We start from the raw sequence: 18,724 nt of genomic DNA, 5'->3' as shown, positions 1-18,724 counted from the left end.
TCCGTTGCTCCAGACCACAGGGGAAAGGAAAATGCTGCATACCTTCTTAGCTCCCACTTCCATTGTCCTGCAGAAGGCTTACTATACTTCTATAGTCTGCTCTCACTGTGTTTATTCGTCCCTCGTCGGTAATGTTTAAGTGGAACTATCTTTGGAGGTTAAATGTAGGTCAAGGGGGTGTGAGGATTGTGGCTGATCTGGCCGATGGTCACGAAAACAAAAATATATAGACCTGGATGTGGGACAAAGAACGTGACAATGCCTTTGTCTGCATAGAAATAGTGCCATGTTTTACGTGCCCTGATAGTGAGATAGTGCCTGTACATTCAAATACTCACAGCAATCCGCCTTTATTCAAATTATAGTCAAAATCTGGGAAGAAGCCATCCATGGCTATGGCTATATGGATTATGGATATATTCTATAGTCATCCAGCAGTAAAATGACGTATGCAACATGATCTCATATTTGTAGGTTTTTGTATATCTGTGAAAACACACATTGCTTGTTGTAATACAACGTAGAAGGCACCTTTTCATATGGTATTACACACATTTTACATCTAACATGAAAGACAAAGTCACATTTGTTAGAAAATAATTTATTCTGCAGTCATGAATGTACAAAACAGTGCAATGGTGTGACTATTTGAATGTCAAATAAATAAATTGGAATGCAAGACAGGTCCACGTTATAAAAAAAATGAAAATAAAAAATGCTGAATGTCCTCTTGCATATAACACAAAGCAAGTGGACTACTGCTAGGCCTTTGCGCTTTGAACCAAAGCGGTCGTTCAGGCCCGCACTGGTACTCCTGGTGTACAACAACTTGCAAAACAACAGAGTGACCATAGAGCTAGCTGCCATTATATGGTTTCAATAGAAACTGAGGTACACACACACACACACACACACACACACACACACACACACACACACACACACACACACACACACACACACACACACACACAAACTCTGAAATATGTCAATTTAAAACGGATATAGTGGCAAAAACCGGTATGTTTAAGCGAAGTGAAAGGTGTTGGGCACGTTTCACTTCTTGTTGTACCGTAACGGAGGCTCCCTTATAGAGGAAACAATATATAAGCCAAGTTATAAAGCCACTCTTTACATTTAGGAAGGAAACATAAACATTTAACACAATTAACAGCTTTTTCGTAAAAGGACATTGTGAGGGTAATTGTAAGAGGTCAAGTTCGACTATTCAGGCACAGCCTTTATAACGGTTGGTTTGTCCCCCTCAACACTCCTCGATGAACAACTCTTCGGAACTGTACAGTTTCTTCTTTATCACCCGGAAGCCAGTGCCCAGTCTGATCACCTGCTTGACCACAGGGGCCGAGGGGTGATTGATGTTGAACAGTTCTTGGATCTTTGGCCACAGCCCGCCGGATTCCAACCGGAGCACGAGCGTCAGCTGGAAGGTGGGCACTAGGTACGGGTCCACGGAGATCTGCTCCACGCTCTCGCAGAGCTCCCCGTGCTCCACGCACAGGTCGATGGACGCCCCCCGCAGGCCACAGGGCTCGCTGGTCGCCAGCTGGAGCAGCTCGCGTCCGATGTGGTCCAGGAGTTTGTCGGGGATGAGGAGTTTGGCGCACCTCAGGGCGCAGTCAGAGTCTTTGGCTTCCCGCAGGCTGTGGGCGATGAGCATCACCACCTCCTTGAGTATCGTCTCCTCCATGGGGTCGTAGAACAGGTCGTCGTTGGACGGACACAGCTCGCCGGAGACGTCCGACCCTGATGAGGAAAAAGAGAGAGAATGTGTTAATATGATGTGGAACTGTAGGAGTTGGACCTGATGTGTTTGGCACACACACACACACACACACACACACACACACACACACAGAACAATGAAGAACATGGAAGAACATTGCTGGTACCTGAATCTGAAAGGTCACTCCTGCTGCCGTTGTTTGAGCAGGACTCCTCGATGCTGCTGTTGTTGACCCCTGCACCAAAATCGGTAAATCTCTGGACCAGTTTGCCCCAGGACATCCTCCTGTCCACCGGAGAAGGGGGCAGTCTGCTCACGTCACAAGGTGCAGATAGAGTAGGCATAGCGGTCCACTTGGGAAGTGCTGAACTTGCAGTCAACTGCTTTGTTCTGCAAGAAGACAACAAAAATATTATTACACATGATTCTGACCACACAATTCCACAATAGCGCATAATACGCGATAAAATTGCCTACATGTCAGATTGGTTATTTGAGAACAGACGGATTACGTTTTGATATTCTAACAGAAGTTCCCAGCAAGAATGAGCAAAAACGAATTACATTTTCATTAAGCTAAGTAAGCAAGTGCACATTAATACTTACAGTAAGGTATAAAGCTGCAGAAGCGTCGTTAGGAAACGAAAACTGTAAGAAGTTCCATAAAAACAACGGCGTAGACTGGATTTGCTAGTACAGGTCCGTTTCATCAGCTGCTTAGCTCTGCAGCTTTCTTTCTTCGCAACAATGTATTTATACTGGAGTCGTAAGCACACGCCCATTTCTCGTCGATCAGCCAATCAAAAAGAGAGGCACGGCATCAACGCTTTAGCCTGCCTGGTAACATGCCAGCAGAGAAGAAGAAACAGAAGAAAAGAAAAGGGCTGGGGTGTCAAATGGACATTAGTGTTGTGGAAATTTCCAAGAACATGCCCGGACAAAGATGCGTTTATTTGTTTAACATCCACAAACAATTAAAACGGCTAATCTAAACTGCTCTCCAGGAACCAAGAAGAGTGGAAATGGTTAAAATATGCAAAACTCCACTGGTTCAGTGTTGCAGTGCACATTACGTCATTTGTTTTGCTCAAACATTACATCATGTTTTTGGGCTATCGGTGAATGCGCTCGAGTTAAAAAAAAAAAAAAAACGCGTCGTTGTTTACAGTAGCAATCAAAATTCGAGTACATCATGTTATATGTTATCATAGGATGCAGTTGTTATTGTTATTTTTTGGGAAAACAACAACATGCGTATGTGCAGCCCATTGTACTTGTCCCAGAAAGCAAGACAAAGACAAATGCACCTTGTGCATTGTACAAGGTGAATTTGAACAATGTATTCGCCACTGTCAAGTTGTAATTGGCAATAACTTGCCATGCATTCTGCACATTGCAGGTCATATGAGTAAATCCTTGTGTGTAAAGGTATGTCCCTCCTGAATCTGATCCCATGTACAACAAGCAGAAGGGAATAGGATTCCACTGACTTACAGAATTAGCCTATGTAGTGGTGGCCTACATGTGTATGTAAACAGGAAGAGCTCAACTTGCGAGATAAACAAGCTGCAAAGCTCCTAGGATGTTTAAGACGTATCCCAAGTTTGTTGACCGAGAGTCCTGATACCGTATATGCTGTGGAAAAATACGCGAGGGAGGGAGGGAGGGAGGGAGGGAGGGAGGAAGGGAGTGGGGTGTGAAGGCTTCTCTACTGCGAGGCGGAGCTCCGAGAAAACAACATTGTAGAAAGCACAGAATGTTCTAAGTTGGTTGTTATCATTTCGATCCGATGCAATAACATCTTCAACTGTCGGATGGATAAGTTTGCATTTAGATTAGATTACATTGAATAGGCAGATATGTGTGAAGGTTTAACTATACACATGTAGTAGAAGTTTAAGGAAAGTTAGGATACCTCCAGAATGATAGTTACAACTGCAGGCATTTAATTTGCACATTGGATAATAATAGCCAGGAATTAGTTGAGAAGTACATCTGAGAATCAGCTCAAGGTGTCCTATGTCATGCGTGAGTTATCTGCGATATATATACAACAAAAAAAGAGAAGAAAAAGAGGAAGCATAGCCCTCTCCTAGAACAGTACATTTTGTACAACCATCAACCACTTCTTCGTATGAAAACATCAATTCACTGGCAGGAACTTTGAGGTCTAGTCTACAAAACAAAGTGTGGTCGGGAGCTTTACATAAGATAACACTTTATTATCGCCTGTGCTAAAGCAGTGAACAATAAAAACAATACAAATTTGAATGTATGTTCACATAAACCATTAAACTAAGGTACAAATTAAAACATTACATTTTTACATGATTTCTGCATATAAAATAACATCTGCATTTGCCTAACCTGTTATATAGCCTACAACTATGAAAGAAAAATAAAAGGGTACAAATAAAAACATGGCAAAGTAGATATTTTTTTATAATCCAAGATCCTTTTATAAATGGCCAAGAATAAGTTTGAAATTGAGAAATACAAATAAGGCTTACCTTTATGGGCACTTGTTATGATGCCAATAAAGAGCAGGAGTTATGTGCAAGTCTTTTTTCACACACCCAGGAGGGTGTACCGAAGGTCAACACAGGTAAACGGCAATAACACAAGCGTTCCAGAAAACAATGTGTACTGGAACCAGTCATGATGACGGTGGCACAGCAAAGTAATATAGTTCCAATGTTGGAAATGAAAACAGACCAAATGCTATAGCAAGAACTGGATAGAAACACTTATTGTGTGTTCACGTAGGGAGAAAAAAGATGACATTACTGTGGAATAATAACAATCTGTTTTATACAATATAAATGATGTCACATTAAACATGTTATCTTTGCTAAGCAGTCCATGTGAATGAAATGCAACCAAAGGCAACTGGAACTTTTTTTAAATCATATTTATTTATTTATGATGGCGTGAATCCCAGTAACTGCTCGATGGGCTTGTATCGCCATTCATCTGCTTCCAGCTCTTCCACTAAACTTGCAAGTTTCTCCATTCGCGACACCTGTTGATCTACAAGCAAATGAATCCATTAGTGTGAGGCTCTCAGTGGCACGTTATCAAACATAAAATGCTACCATTACCATTTAATTGAAATACAATGAATTGTATTGTACATACCATGCTTCACTTGTTTTAATGTCGATGCCACTTGGTAGCTGAATACGGACTCGCATAGAAATCTGTCAGATCCATCTGAAACACACACACCGTTGCATCTTGATTAGAATCAGGAAAGATTTAACCAAACTAGAGAGCCTTTTTATGTTTAAGTCTGTATGCATTTAGGTCTTGTGTTGTAACATTATGCCTTCAGTACCATGTTTACTGTGTGTAAACCTTCGCCCCGTTGTCCATGAAAATAGCTGTCCTCTTTGAGGACCATAATTGACTATCAATCTATCTTTATAGAGTATCCATCTATCAATCTAGAAAGCTGCGATCCTAGAAATAACACACAAACAACTATATTTTCGACTTGTTTTTCTTGTTCTGGAAATAAGAAAATATGTCGCAACTTTCGCGTAGGTTGGAGTGTGGAAATCACATACAGACACCCCCTACACACACACCCACACAGCACAATAGTACAAAAACAAGGAACAGGCAGAAAGGCCTGAGCCTCACTGCGCTCCCAGAGTCACACTTTGTTCTCAGCTTTGCAACACTCGCGGTTTCTGTGCCAAATCCTAACTAAGCAAATTAATTAGTGCATTCAAAGCAAGACACGCAACAGAAACGGGCATCCAGCCAGATGGGCCTGATATCCATAAACTAAATCCTCTCATGTGGTACCGGACAGTAATGTGTTCAATAGACAAATATACAAATAGATAGATAGATAAAGAGCTATTAGATTGAGACCAATCACATACAATAGTGAATCAAATAATGCAATAAAGAGGTGTAATTATGATGCTTTGGATAAAAGTCTCTGTTAAACCAAAAAATGTGGTTGAAAAAAAAATAGTAGTAATGTTACGCATCACACAAGGACACTAAAATGTTTACATTTGTATCTTATACTACTTACGATGCAAACCCCATGAAACAATAACAGTACCGAACAGTACCGAAGGAATAAAAATTATGAACATCATCAGGATAGTGTAGTGGTTAGGGTGTTTGACTGGGTGTGAACCGTGCGTTGTTGGTTCCACATCCTTATTTGTAGGCATCCTTGAGAAAGATGCATAACCTGCTAATTTATGACATGTTTATATAATAACTGCCACTCAATTGCTTAAAAGTGTCAAGATACAAATTATTTTTTAGATTTTAGTAGTCCGTCTATCAGTCTGTCAGTAGCCATGCTCCGTTTTCCCTGTTTCTTCTTAAAAAGCAAAGGACGGCAAAGTCTTGCATCCACAACAGAGAAACAAATGATCACGCTGCCTTGAAAACGTTCCTTCTGTCCGCTAACATGTTTGATGGTAAGAAAAGCCCATTTAATGACCCCAAAACATATGATATCACGGAGAAGCGCAGAATATCCTCTGTCTTAATCATATGAACTGTATGAACTAAAAAAACACCAACAAAAACGCAATGTCCACTAGAGTTGACCCAAATGAATCGCAGCTTCTCAGAAGGGGGGGGGTGTAGCCTCGTGAGAGCACCCTGATCTCGCTGTTTCTCTTTGCAAACGTGAACATCTGGATGGACCCACCGGTACCATGACCTACCTTCCATCATTTCCCCCGCACCCTTCGGGTAGGTGTAGAGGACCTTCCTGGGCGGAATGAGCTCTGAGGCGCTGAACCCTGAGCCTGTCACCGAACTTCCACTCACTCCTCCCGCAGAGGACGACGAAGAGGACGCGGCCATAGTAGCTATAGCCACAACATTGAAAAACAAATTGAAACTGTCAGTTCTTCCAGCATATATATGTTTTTTAAAAAACGGTCAGATGTGGGTGTAATGCAGTGAGCAGGCTAGCAGCTGCTAGCTAGTGCAACCTGACTTGTTTAGCAATTAAGATTAAGGTATTGGTATTGTCCATCGTTGATGGGGAAACCATACAATATTATCAACAGAAAAGCACCCGCTTATTACTTCACATATCACTTACCTTATTTTACTGGGAATGCATTTACTGTAGTGGACAGTGTTGTTTACCCATAGACTACTTCTTCTCTTTTAATTTGGCACGATTTCTGAGTTGCTGCCCCCCAGAGCTTAATAAAGTACCTACAACTTAGTTTCTATTGCCATGCGACAATACCGATTCACTTTACGTTTGAGCTAATGCGCAAACCTTGGACACGCAATCTGTTGCAACCGTTGACAATCCTCTGGCCGATCCCTTCGGTTAAAGATCTACAAAAACAATACGTCATGGTGTCGCAAAAAACGCCAGCTCCATGCACTATTATCGTAAATCGACTTTTTGCCAGCCGGTTCTTACCAATGCAACGATTTTTTTTATTATGGATGTTTTACGCCCAGCACTTATAAATATAAATGGCAGAATTTACAGACGAAACGCAATTAAGGAAGAAAACTACGAAGAAGAGGAAGATGACTTTTACCAAGACGATAGACCAGGTGAGCCTGAAGTAACATCAAACATTTGTTTATGTTTCACTTCATTCACTCCAGGGTAGATCATTTTTATTTATTCATCTGTCAGTTCCTGAATCATGTCCGATGAGGCTGTTAAATATAAATGGATTTCTGTCAGCGCCATCATTTGTTGAAATGGCTGTCAGTAAATATGAGATGTCAATAAGTGTCAACAATTAAAAAAAAAATATATATATATATATATATATATATATCTCATACCCTGTGATGTTGGACAGAATATGAAGAATTGGAAACTGATGAAGTGTGTGAAAGCCACTTGATTGAACAGACGGACAAAGGTTTCCGCTGCGCTATTGATGTCCCAAGTGTCCTCTACAAGTGAGTTATTGATGGACATGTCTTATCACGGTCTGAGGTGCTGGCCACAAAGGAGAATGTGTGCGTATTTATTTGTTTGTCTGTTTTTTCAGATACATTATTGGAAAGAAGGGAGAGACACGCAGACGTCTTGAGTCTGACACAAAGACAACTATCAACATTCCCAAGCCGGGCATTGAGGGAGAAATTGGTGAGGTTTTATAAAAAATGACAACATAGAATTCCTTGAGCCTATGGAGTAAAACCCTTTTCTCTCAATCTCACTCACTCACTCACTCACTCATTCACAGAAATCCCGCAAAAATCCTGCCTCAAATAATGTCCATTCTTCATCCGACAGTTGTCAGCGGTTCTCAGAAGAATGCCGTCTCCTCCGCCGTCACGCGGCTGGAGATGCTGATCGACGGCTTCCGCAGGAAGCAGCCTTTCACCCACTTCCTGTCCTTTGCTCTCAATGACCCCCAGGTTCAAGAGGGATTCCACACATTCAAAGCCAAGGTTTTGGAGCAGTTTTCACAGGTATTTATTAAATTGTTATGAACATAAATAAGGTGGTGTGTCCGCAGTGTACAATGCAGGGAACTGCCTGCCTGCAGCCAGGTGCCTATAAAGAACTGCCTGCTCGTTAATGCTCCCGTAGTCATCGCTTTGGATAAAGTCATTAGCCAAACGAAAGAATAATAATAATTCTTGATCTAAATCGTCATCAGCGTGATGTAATCGGAGAGAATGAAATGTATGCACCTCGCAACAACATCTGGAACAATTTGTCCGATATGCCGCCCAGGATAGCGGGGTAGACGACAGCATCTTTCAGAACCCTTCCAAGCTCCACCTGACCGTGGGCACTCTGGTGCTCCTGAACGAAACAGAGGTGAACAAGGCATGCGACCACCTCCAGGAATTTCGACATGTTATCAAGTAGGAGCAAAACACTGCACCGACAAGTTATCACGTTCTGCCGACTTGTGTGAACTGCAATGGATGGAGGTGGTAGTCAATAGCTAACAGTGTCTTCTGTTGCGACCTCTCTGGTGACCAGGGACCTCACGGAGGGTAAGCCTCTGCCCCTGGAGGTGATGGGCGTCGAGTACATGAACGACGACCCTGCCGTGGTGGACGTCCTGTACGCCAAGGTCAACCTGAAAGATCGTTCCGACCGGTGAGCGGAGCGCTTTCCATGTTTGTGTTTTTATTGGAAGTGTTGAAACCGGCACTATGCACATTATGTTCATTCCAATGATCTGATTTAGCCATAGTGGACAGGTTTCATCTACAAAAATTGGAAAAGTGGAAAAATAAAACAAGATACAAAAAATCAGAAATACAATAAATGAAAGTTGCATAACCTGTGAGTATTTGATTTCATACCACGACATGGCGTCTTTTGGATTGTGGTTGGTTGTTATCGTGGGATATTACGCTGATGGGCAAATAGCCGCAGCCCTACTCCCACTGTCAATGACCCAGAATCTGTTGTCCCTGTAGGCTCCAGGTAATGGCCGACCGGCTGGTGGAGCACTTCGTCTCGGCCGGCCTGATGGTGAGAGAGTGGGACAGGGTGAAGCTGCACGGCACAGTGATGAACACCCTGTTCAGGAAGGACAGCACAGGTAGAGGCATATATACGTTGTTAAATATTATAGGGTCACACTGGTGCATTAGTGTCCTGTTACTGGGGAAGGACATGAGTAAGTACTGAGGGTTGGCATAGCTCAGGAAGGAGGTAGAGCGGGTTGACTTGTAACCGGAAGGTTGCTAGTTTGATCCACGGCTCGAGGTGTAACTGACGAGTTGGCTGTGGCCTTGCATGGGTTACCCCGCTGTCGGTTTGTGAATGTGTGCCTGAACGAATGTAAGTAGCTTTGGATAAAAGTGTCTGCTAAATGTATATGTAGTGTGTCATTAGCAATGTCACAGCATACTATATATGTTATTATGTTGTGTTGGGGTTCGGGGTTAAGGTTGGGAATATTCTAAAAAGTTCCAAACTAGGGTTGGGGTTAGGCTGGTCCATGGCGTTTTAAAACAATGTTACAGGTGGCTTATTACATGTGTGATAACATTGTAACTAGCTAGGGTTAATATAGTGTGTGTGTGTGTGTGTGTGTGTGTGTGTGTGTGTGTGTGTGTGTGTGTGTGTGTGTGTGTGTGTGTGACATAATGGATAAATACAGTGTGTGTGTGTGTGTGTGTGTGTGTGTGTGTGTGTGTGTGTGTGTGTGTTGTTATGAATGAATACAATAAATAAACTATAAATCCAAGTGACTTTAGATAAAAGTGTATGCTAAATTAATAAATAGTGAATGTTGGTAATTAGTAAAAGTTGTTTAAAATCTTTGCTCACGTAGCTCATATGTATGCTCTTAAAAAGGAAAAGAAAAAGCTTTATCCCTCAAACATATGGCCCAATGTTTATTCTGCTCTTTGGGGCTTGGCTTTGCTCCCCGAGAATCTCAAACCTCCCAGCTATTCAGGCTGCGAGCAGTGAGTGAGCAGCATCAGACGGCCGGCTCCCCCTATCTAGCCACAGTGCTGTTGACGAGCCTCGGGGAATGTGTTTTCCCAGCCACTTCTGACAATGGTCTCATTCAGGCTGGCTGTGGATCAAGCCCAGGGCCTTGCCGGTTCATACGCGGCTGCCCACTCAAAAACAGGTTTCAGCGCTGACCATGTTCACTTGGTATGCCAGCTATGGGCCCGAAGTAACTTAGTTTTGTGTCTGGTGAAGCTATAAAGAAAAACGTATTGTGGTCACAGCTTCACAAATAAAACGACTGGTTGGCTGAGTGTTCCTTCTTAGCCACACGGCTCACAAAAACAAGGCTGACCAGCCATCATGTGGAAATGCGCTAGGAGTGAGACGAGCTAGGAGTGAGACGAGCTAGATCTGTGGCCTATGTGTTTCCTAGGTGCCACATGGCAGACCCCATAAACCTGAACAACTTTCAGTTAATTCACATCCATGCGTTATGTATGTAGATCTATAAACGTCTATTTATCCTACCTCATCTTAGCTAAGCTTATGTCTTTAGGGATCTCGCTCCAAGGAAGCCTACAGATTAGGGCTGCAGACTTTGGGGATGGAACCCAGTACCTTCTGGCTTGGAGTCGATTATCCTAGCCACTATTGCTGTCCTGCCCCCCTTTTTCTTTCCGCTTTGCTTATCCGCTCAAACGGTTTAATCTCTGCTCTTTCTCCTTTTCTCCCACCAGCCGAAGACAGTGGTGGCCCGGGACGAAGGAACCCACGGGACAGGGAGGCGTTCGATGCCAGGAACATACTAAAGGTTAGAGGGGGACATTCCCCCTAAGAGCAGGGTGCGCCTATCAAATATCACTGGGGTGCTGCTATGAGGTTTATGGCCTGGCCAGAGGAAACATGTGACATGACCTATATCATGTTGTTGTTGTTGTTGTTGTTGTTGTTGTATTTAGCGGGCTTGTGGTTAAAAATATGAATAGAATCATGAAGGCAACAAGATCCCATAATGCAGCATTCAACAGCACACAACCCAATCACCATGGTTACCTCCCACTTGTGTATGTTGCGAGCGACTCCAGATGACCTCTGGTCCTGCACCAACGAATAAAACAACATCATTCTTCAGGATGCTAATCCTTGATTGGAAAAGAATGAGTAAACTCTACGACTTGGGAAGTTGTCTGTAGCCTAGCAGCATAGACCTCTGTAGCATAGACCTTTCGTGCTTGACCGTAAATGCCAACCATATTTCTTTCATTTCAATGTAGACGTTTGGCAGCCATCGCTTCGGGGAGTTTGACCTGAGTTCCGTGCAGCTGTCCCAGAGATACTCCACAGATTGCACGGGCTACTATTCCAGTGCTGGAAGTGTCAGCTTTGCCTGAGGATCCGCAGATGACTCACCATTCACCCAGGTACTATCTTCGACTGTTGAAATGTCCCATGTGAAGCAGTTGTGATTCTCTTATCACCCACTAGGTGGCAGCATAAGCTATTTGTGAGAAAGGGGTAAACTCAGGAAATATGCCCTAGCCCTGTGAATGAAAGAATGAAATACATCAGCCATGAATGATTAACACTCACAAGTCACAGAGAATATAACAAACATGAATGCCAAGACTGAAAGCTGCATATATATTTTTTTATAATGCCAGGAGCAGTAACCACAGTGTGTGACGCAAAGCCCACAAAATCTTAATCTCGGTATAACAATCACACAGTCTGCCCATTCGTCCCTCTCGCTTTTATAAACTCTTAAACGAGACAAAGGTTAGGTTGGTAATATTTTTTTTTGGAGAGCATATTTTTTTGGAGGGCGGCACGAGCACACGAGCAAAAAAAAAGTCATCTGTGTCACAAAGCGGTTTTCTATTATCTATCATATCACTGTGTGGGGAAATGGCATATTGGCGCCCCCTCCGGCTGCAGGCGCCCCTGCTTGCTGAGGAGGTGCCGTCACAGAAGCTGTGTGAGAAGGGGGAAGGGGAGGGGGGCGCGGGGGACAGTTCACCTCTGCATCTCCCAAATGGAACGGACAAGGGGGGGAACGGGGGATCCACAAGCCTGCAGGTTTATGTGATAAACATATGGAGGAACGCGATCGCTGAGCTGCCCTGCCCCAACATTGCATTGAGACGTTAAACTCAGCTAGAATCGCCGCCCACCACCATCATCCAAAATTTCATGTCTACAGACCAAAAAGTTGGAAAGCCTACAGAAACTATAGATAGTTAATATGACAATCACATTATTAAAAATACACTTGGAGCAATGATTTACAAACTATTTTTTTTGGGAGCATGCTTTTGCAAGTACTTTGCTGCCCCAACTGCCCATATGGACGGCACGCGCCTGGTATAGAGCAATACTCTAATGAAATTAGTGGGCTAAAGTCAGTCATACCCCGAATTTCTTGGGGGGGGGGGGGGGGGGGGGCCTCGGAGTGGGGCCTCGGAGGGGGTCTCACCCGGGGGTGTAATTCAATGTAGGACTGCCACTGGTGACACGACGGTCAACCAATCCCGGCCATCTCTTCGCAGTGATGCATGTGAAGTCCACGGGCAGTGATAGAGTACGGGCGGCAGCTTTGTGAGTCTAGAGTCTGTCCACACAGTGGCATCTAAAACAAGGACCTTCCTTAGCGATTGTGATTAAAATCAACAGCCTGGATTGTTGCCATGTTTACCGTCCTTTAGTGCCTGTTTGGTATCTTGGCGCTGGTGATGTTTATATAATTTGTATTGTTCAAATGTTGACGGATACATCATATGAGGAGGGAAGAAGAATAACACTTTCCCAGAAGGGACATTTAGGTGTTAATAAAGTGTTATTATCTCGTCTGATCACAATGGTGACAGTGCTGAACACAAAATATTTTTCGACCCAATGTAAACTGTCCGAACAAACATTGACCTCCATAGTATATGAAGCCTTCAATTCCCAGCCGAAAGTTCAAATCTGAATGAATGGTTTATCCAGAGTTTATAGAAGATAGTGGCTATACAATACATGGGAATTAGCTTGCCTATAATCCATTCTTATGCTGTGAATGTCACAGCATTTCACCTTCTATGTTCAATTATACAAGAATGCAAGTCTGGCTGTCCTGATAGTGAGTGATACAGGGCAAGGGTTTTCCTTGATGCAATATGATCCATGTAATTCAGCAAACCAGCAAACTGAGCTATACTCGTATATACTATTCCACATTGATATACATACATTCAGTTCAACCAGAATATTCGATTGAAACAAAGTTGAATACGACTTCTGACTGTACCTGCGTATCACACTTCATTATATTTCTAGATATTTGCATATTTCTTCACTCTGTTTCGAATTTGAATACAATAAAATGTATAAAAGGCAAGCGAGGGCATAGTTAAAGCAGAGCGACCTCAGCGTCCGGGTCGGCACACGGACGGCCGCGCTACATCTCCTTAACCTGGCGTTAGCCTGACGAGCCCTGGTTAACCCTCCCTCATTTCCCTGCATGGTGCCGCCTCACGCACGCACGCACGCACACACACACACACACATTCATACACAAATGTTGACAACCTTTGGTGACATGATTTATTGCGTCTGTGTCACTTATTTCTCTCTCGCGCTCCCTCTCCCTCTCCCTCTCCCTCTCCCTCCCTCTCTCTGTCCTTCTTTGTGTTTGTCACTGTACCCATGCCCATCCTCCTCCTACACAACACCTCCTACCCACTGGCCGTCTGTCGAGCATGACAGTGGGAGTGCAGTCAGGGCGGACTAAGTGACTGACCTCTTGCCCCCACTGTCACAGTCCCCCCCCCCCCGCCCCTCCACCCACACCCCCGCCCCTCAGCTCCTCTTCCCTGACATATACCCCAACCCCCCCCACCCCCCCCCCCCCCCCCTCCTTCCTAGTGAGGCTGGGTGTCCGCTGCTTGGTATGCGGCTCTGAGGAGGAGAGTGTTTTTTGGTCCTATGTGAGTGAACGCCAGTTGGCACTCATCGAGGAGAGGGGGGGGGGGGGGGGGGGGGAGAGTGTAAATGGTTAGGGTGTTTGTTCTGGGTTCGAACCTGGATGTTGACAGTCGACCTGTGGGCATCCTCGAGCAAGATGCCCAAACCTTACTTCTGCACAAACCCTACTTCTTGCTCGCATGTATCATTCTGAATGATAGTCGCTTTGACTCAAATCGTCAATAGACCAGTATGTGCACAGTTGGTCAGTGCCTGCGCAGTCTTCACGGACTGCGTCACACATATGTGGGGTTGGGGGGGGGGGGGGGGGGGGGCGGCGATGGTTGAAGTTGAGACTGCGATTGAGATTCAGCGCGGACGCGGCTGCTCTTGCTTCTGCCGGCGTGGGACACGATTAAGGATTCACTGAGCAGATGTCCCCGCTAATCAATGCAGCGCAAACATATGAAGGAGCATAAGTCACCGAGCGGTACGGAGACGGGGAACGTCACCTGGCAGCAGGAGGATGTCCTCAGGGTTATGTTGTTGTTGTTTTCTTCTTGTTGTGCATTTGTGTGTGTGTGATCTGCGTATTTCATCGAAATTGGCATAATAATGATGACTATGCAAAATAGAAGACCTAACTAAGTAACAACGGTAAAATTTGCTCCTTTTATATACTGGCAAATAGTTCAGTCACAAATCTGGACAGATGCTGCAGTGTGTGTGTGTGTGTGTGTGTGTGTGTGTGTGTGTGTGTGCGTGTGCTGTTCATTCCTCAGATCTGTACCCTGGTGGTCCCTGCTGTATCCGCTCAGCCTAATTAGTCAGCTCTTTGCTATTGCGCAGTGGTATAAGTCCCCATGCCTAACCTCTTGTGGTTTGCCTGCGTGTGTGTGTGTGTGTGTGTGTGTGTGTGTGTGTGGGGGGGGGGGGTCCTCTTTCAATACCACACCGACACAAGTGTAAAGATTGTACTCTTTGTCACATTGTGATTCTCTCTCTCTCTCTCTCTCTCTCTCTCTCTCTCTCTCTCTCTCTCTCTCTCTCCTCTCATCTCTCTCTCCTCTCTCTCTCTCTCTCTCTCTCTCTCTCTCTCTCTCTCTCTCTCTCTCTTTCCCTGTTGGAAATCAGGGACGCTGGTCGCTCCAGAAGTGGAGCGGGTCGATTGTGAACAATTGAGTGCTGGTCGAGTGGCGTGCTGGCCTGAGCCACACATATTTGACGTGCATACACACGCAGTGTGTGTGTGTGTGTGTGTGTGTGTGTGTGTGTGTGTGTGTCAGTGGTGGTTGTAGGGGGGGCCAGTGCCCCCGTAACTCTGAGTCCGGCCCCCCCTGTGGCCCCCCCGAACGAGCCAACCCCACCCACCGTCAACAATCGCGCCCGCAATAGCGCTCGTCCGCGATCCATCCCCCCATTAAAACCGGTCTAGAATCGCCACTGGTGTGTGTGTTCTCAGTACACGTGCGTGCGTGCGTGTGTCGCTGTCTTCTGACAGGAGCCCTCCCTGAAGGACCTTGTTTACTGTAGGTGCCACGGAAACACTTCTTGGAATAACTAGCTCTATATATATAAACGTCTGAACCCATAAGACATGGACCTTGAAGAGGAACAACCTTTCTTTTTCTGCATCAGTGAGGAAGGAAGGCTCCTCCTAGTTTCATGGTTCTTTGGTGAAGGAGAAATCCGACATGGAACTTGACCTTTTCAAATTGTGCGGTACAAGGGGAGATGTCTGGCGGCAAACTTATTTTAACGAAGCTTTGGAATAGAAGTCCCATGACATTTAATAATTGAGGCTTGTTTTTTTTCGCGTCCGTGTCTCTTGTTCTTCTTAAAGGATTGTTTTTGTTCTTGACACAATTTGAGTAGCAATTACCAACCCATTTCAACAGCTTTCATTTCAATCAGATACGGATTTTCAATGCGCTTCAATCTGGGTCTTAAAAGCGTCTGCTATTTAAAAGGAGCGCGGTACACGGCGATGCAGACGATTGCCACGGGCCAGACTGGGCTATCTGACCGTTTGGAGCCATTTCTTTTTAAGGTCAGCGCGTGTCCCCCTCGCCGTGGCCTGCTTATCCTGAGGGGAATAAATGAGATAAACCAAGGTCGCTCAAATTAGATATGGATGGCCTTACATAAAACCCTCATCACAAACCTACAAACCTGAAGCCTGTCGGGTCTCACACTAATATCTAAAAAAAGGAGGAAGGGAGATATTATTTCCCTTCCTCATATTTCACAAATCATCCACAATTGGATGTCATTACCGGGGACTGATGGAGCTCCTGTTTTAATCCGCGTTCAATCAGTTAAATGTTCATGTGGCGCTACAATTGAGTGCCGCTGGCGTTGGCGTGTCTCACTGATCACTCACACCAGAGGAGGACTGACCGTGACTGACAGCCGGAGGAGAGTGTGCCGGGAGGCTCTGATCGCAGCCCACCACCAACAGCAGGGAGGCCAGGTCGAACCACGTCCCACGCCCGCCTCCGTCACTCCGATGAGCAGAGCGATGAGTGGCGTTGAGTCTATACCTGCTGCAGCTGTCGCTGTCCGTTCACTGGATTACCCCTTCGCAGATGTGCGGTCACGCACGCACGGCCGTGCGTGCACGTGTGTTTGATCTGCTGCTGCTGCTGCTGCTGCTGCTGCCGCCGCTGTTGACGTGGGCTTTGTGTAGTGTTTAGGAAAGGCGCTTGAGGAAAAAAAAAAACATTTGTAAACGTGTGTATTTGCTTTGCCTGAATAAGCCGGAGAGCGCAGCTGCTGTTCAGCACCATTGGGCCTACTTTGTGGGTTTGACATTTTTGGTTTTCGACATTGTTAAACAAATGTTGGACCCCCGAGTTGAGAGCTCGGTCGATTTCACCCGCTGGATTGCATGTCAACGATTGATTTTCCCCAGATGTGAACCCACTCCAAGTGAATTTGTAGACAAATTACAAACAACTGTAATTTAGTGATGCACTTTCAGTATCAATTCTTTAAATTCTACCTACATAACTTAACTCTGCGTCGCTTCTTCCACCCCATCAACAGAGGTCCTTTTTGCATACAAACGCAGCCAAACGGGATGGTACTATTCCGTTTTTTTTTTTTTTTGGAAACCGCAATTGCAATTATTAACTACACCCTTAAAATCGGACGTCAGATATTCAGATATTCCACATTGGATATCCTCTGGCGATGTACATGGCAGCAATGTACATGGGATGAAGACTCCTCAATTAACTATTCATTCCAGAAGAGTGCATTTTGGCGCTCTGCACTCTGTCTTCCCAGCACATCTGAAAGGAAGGCTGCCAGTGCCCGCTTTGCCCCCCCCCCCCCTCACAGCAGGGATGGGGAGAAGGGGGGGGTTAGATGGCCGAGAGAGCGGGTGGCAGAGGGAGAGGGAAAGTGAAATGTGCTCAGACGGCTCCCAACACACTTTGCACTTTTAATAGTCGTATGACCCAGTTTGAAATCAAATTAAATTAAATCCATATATACATTTATAGCAACTCCACTCTCAGATCCTACAGTAAGTCACACAAGGTCCTACAGTAAGTAAATCCACAATGAGTCACTAGAGTTTTGTCCTTATTTTGCAGCTTTTGAAAATATGCTTTCCTCCAGAAAAAAGACAATATGTTTTACAACATGGGTTTTTCATATGCATTTTTTGTAGGAGCATTTAAAGCTTGTACTACTTTATGAGCAAGTGCTAGATTTTGCCCTGCACAGAGTACACCATCTATGAATCAATAATTGATTGTGGAGCATAAACGTGTGTGTGTGTGTGTGTGTGTGTGTGTGTGTGTGTGTGTGTGTGTGTGTGTGTGTGTGTATGTGTGTGTGTATGTGTATGTGTGTGTGTGTGTGTGTGTGTGTGCTGCCAAGATTACTAATGTAATTGGGTTTTCTTTGTGTTTTGCAGTCGAAAATCGAACAGTATTGACGAGGACGGAAGGCAATCTGCGTGCTTCAGTTTTTTGAAGCAACTGTATCTAATCCATCAAACAAACCATGGACAAAGGTGTCGACAACAAAAACAGCATCCTTTTTGTCACAGACGTTTCAGAACAAGCTGGAGATGTGATTCAGTTCACAGAACTGGAACTTCAACAAATCAATAGACGTACAACAAATGATTGTAAAGTACTTATTTTCAATCTAATAAATACAACACACTTATAATTGGTTTGTATCGTCATTCATCCTGTCGGTGCGAAAGCTGCCATCTTTTGAAAGTCTTCTGAAATCTCGGATATAAAACCAACATTTTGCGCACAAAGAACTGGTCAAACATGCACCGCCTGATAAGAAAACAAACTCGATTGGGTGTTGGCCTTGCAAAAAAAAAAAAGAATTGCAAAGCTGTATTTGTTTGATTCATCTGGTAGCGGGCAGATGTTTACCCATAAACAACCAAGTGAAGGTAGTATTTTCCCTGTTTCTCTCTTCAAACAAGCTTTCCTTCGCCCACTGGAACCAGTTTGGTCTCTTGAGAACAGAATAGATTCTAATCGATTCCATGATGGATGATATACATGAAGAATATACCCCTAACCGTCATTGTATCACGCAGAGACGTGTCATGCAAAGGTTTATCATACATAGTGGCAACCAGCCCTCATGCAAAA

General features: G+C 44.5%; 3 protein-coding genes across 3 annotated transcripts; 1 reads left to right on the top strand and 2 right to left on the bottom strand.

Annotated features, from left to right (window-relative positions):
• Positions 1–986: 986 nt before the first annotated feature.
• Positions 987–2,465, bottom strand: ddit4 (DNA-damage-inducible transcript 4). The gene is made up of 3 exons (XM_084485470.1): positions 2,351–2,465; positions 1,911–2,134; positions 987–1,764 (listed from the first exon to the last, which is right to left on the bottom strand). The coding sequence occupies exons 1-3, from the start codon at positions 2,452–2,454 to the stop codon at positions 1,265–1,267; spliced, it is 828 nt and encodes a 275-aa protein (XP_084341596.1). The 5' UTR covers positions 2,455–2,465; the 3' UTR covers positions 987–1,264.
• A 2,175-nt stretch (positions 2,466–4,640) lies between these two features.
• Positions 4,641–6,928, bottom strand: anapc16 (anaphase promoting complex subunit 16). The gene is made up of 4 exons (XM_084485926.1): positions 6,834–6,928; positions 6,448–6,594; positions 4,883–4,957; positions 4,641–4,774 (listed from the first exon to the last, which is right to left on the bottom strand). Exons 2-4 carry the CDS (start codon positions 6,587–6,589, stop codon positions 4,665–4,667), a joined length of 327 nt encoding a protein of 108 aa, XP_084342052.1. The 5' UTR covers positions 6,590–6,594; positions 6,834–6,928; the 3' UTR covers positions 4,641–4,664.
• Positions 6,929–7,164: 236 nt separating this feature from the next.
• On the top strand, positions 7,165–18,278 carry ascc1 (activating signal cointegrator 1 complex subunit 1). Its single transcript, XM_084486051.1, has 10 exons — positions 7,165–7,309; positions 7,567–7,669; positions 7,762–7,859; positions 8,010–8,188; positions 8,457–8,590; positions 8,712–8,831; positions 9,158–9,282; positions 10,886–10,959; positions 11,423–11,569; positions 18,019–18,278. Exons 1-9 carry the CDS (start codon positions 7,192–7,194, stop codon positions 11,537–11,539), a joined length of 1,068 nt encoding a protein of 355 aa, XP_084342177.1. The 5' UTR covers positions 7,165–7,191; the 3' UTR covers positions 11,540–11,569; positions 18,019–18,278.
• Positions 18,279–18,724: the final 446 nt, after the last annotated feature.

The sequence above is a fragment of the Micromesistius poutassou genome (assembly GCF_964030765.1).
Source record: "Micromesistius poutassou genome assembly, chromosome: 21".
Lineage (NCBI taxonomy): Eukaryota > Metazoa > Chordata > Actinopteri > Gadiformes > Gadidae > Micromesistius > Micromesistius poutassou.
This window is presented reverse-complemented; position numbering and strand designations above follow the sequence as displayed.

Bases quoted from the DNA above. Each gene is read 5' to 3' on its own strand.
- ascc1 (XM_084486051.1), top strand. From the start codon at position 7,192: ATGGATGTTTTACGCCCAGCACTTATAAATATAAATGGCAGAATTTAC. The intron at 8,189-8,456 runs GTATTTATTAAA...TATGCCGCCCAG, and splicing joins TTTTGGAGCAGTTTTCACAG to GATAGCGGGGTAGACGACAG. The intron at 9,283-10,885 runs GTAGAGGCATAT...TTCTCCCACCAG, and splicing joins GTTCAGGAAGGACAGCACAG to CCGAAGACAGTGGTGGCCCG.
- anapc16 (XM_084485926.1), bottom strand. From the start codon at position 6,589: ATGGCCGCGTCCTCTTCGTCGTCCTCTGCGGGAGGAGTGAGTGGAAGT. The intron at 4,958-6,447 runs GTAGGTCATGGT...TGTGTGTTTCAG, and splicing joins TGCGGGGGAAATGATGGAAG to ATGGATCTGACAGATTTCTA. The intron at 4,775-4,882 runs GTATGTACAATA...ATTTGCTTGTAG, and splicing joins ATTAAAACAAGTGAAGCATG to ATCAACAGGTGTCGCGAATG.
- ddit4 (XM_084485470.1), bottom strand. From the start codon at position 2,454: ATGAAACGGACCTGTACTAGCAAATCCAGTCTACGCCGTTGTTTTTAT. The intron at 2,135-2,350 runs GTAAGTATTAAT...GTCTTCTTGCAG, and splicing joins CTGCAGCTTTATACCTTACT to AACAAAGCAGTTGACTGCAA. The intron at 1,765-1,910 runs GTACCAGCAATG...TTTCCTCATCAG, and splicing joins GAGTGACCTTTCAGATTCAG to GGTCGGACGTCTCCGGCGAG.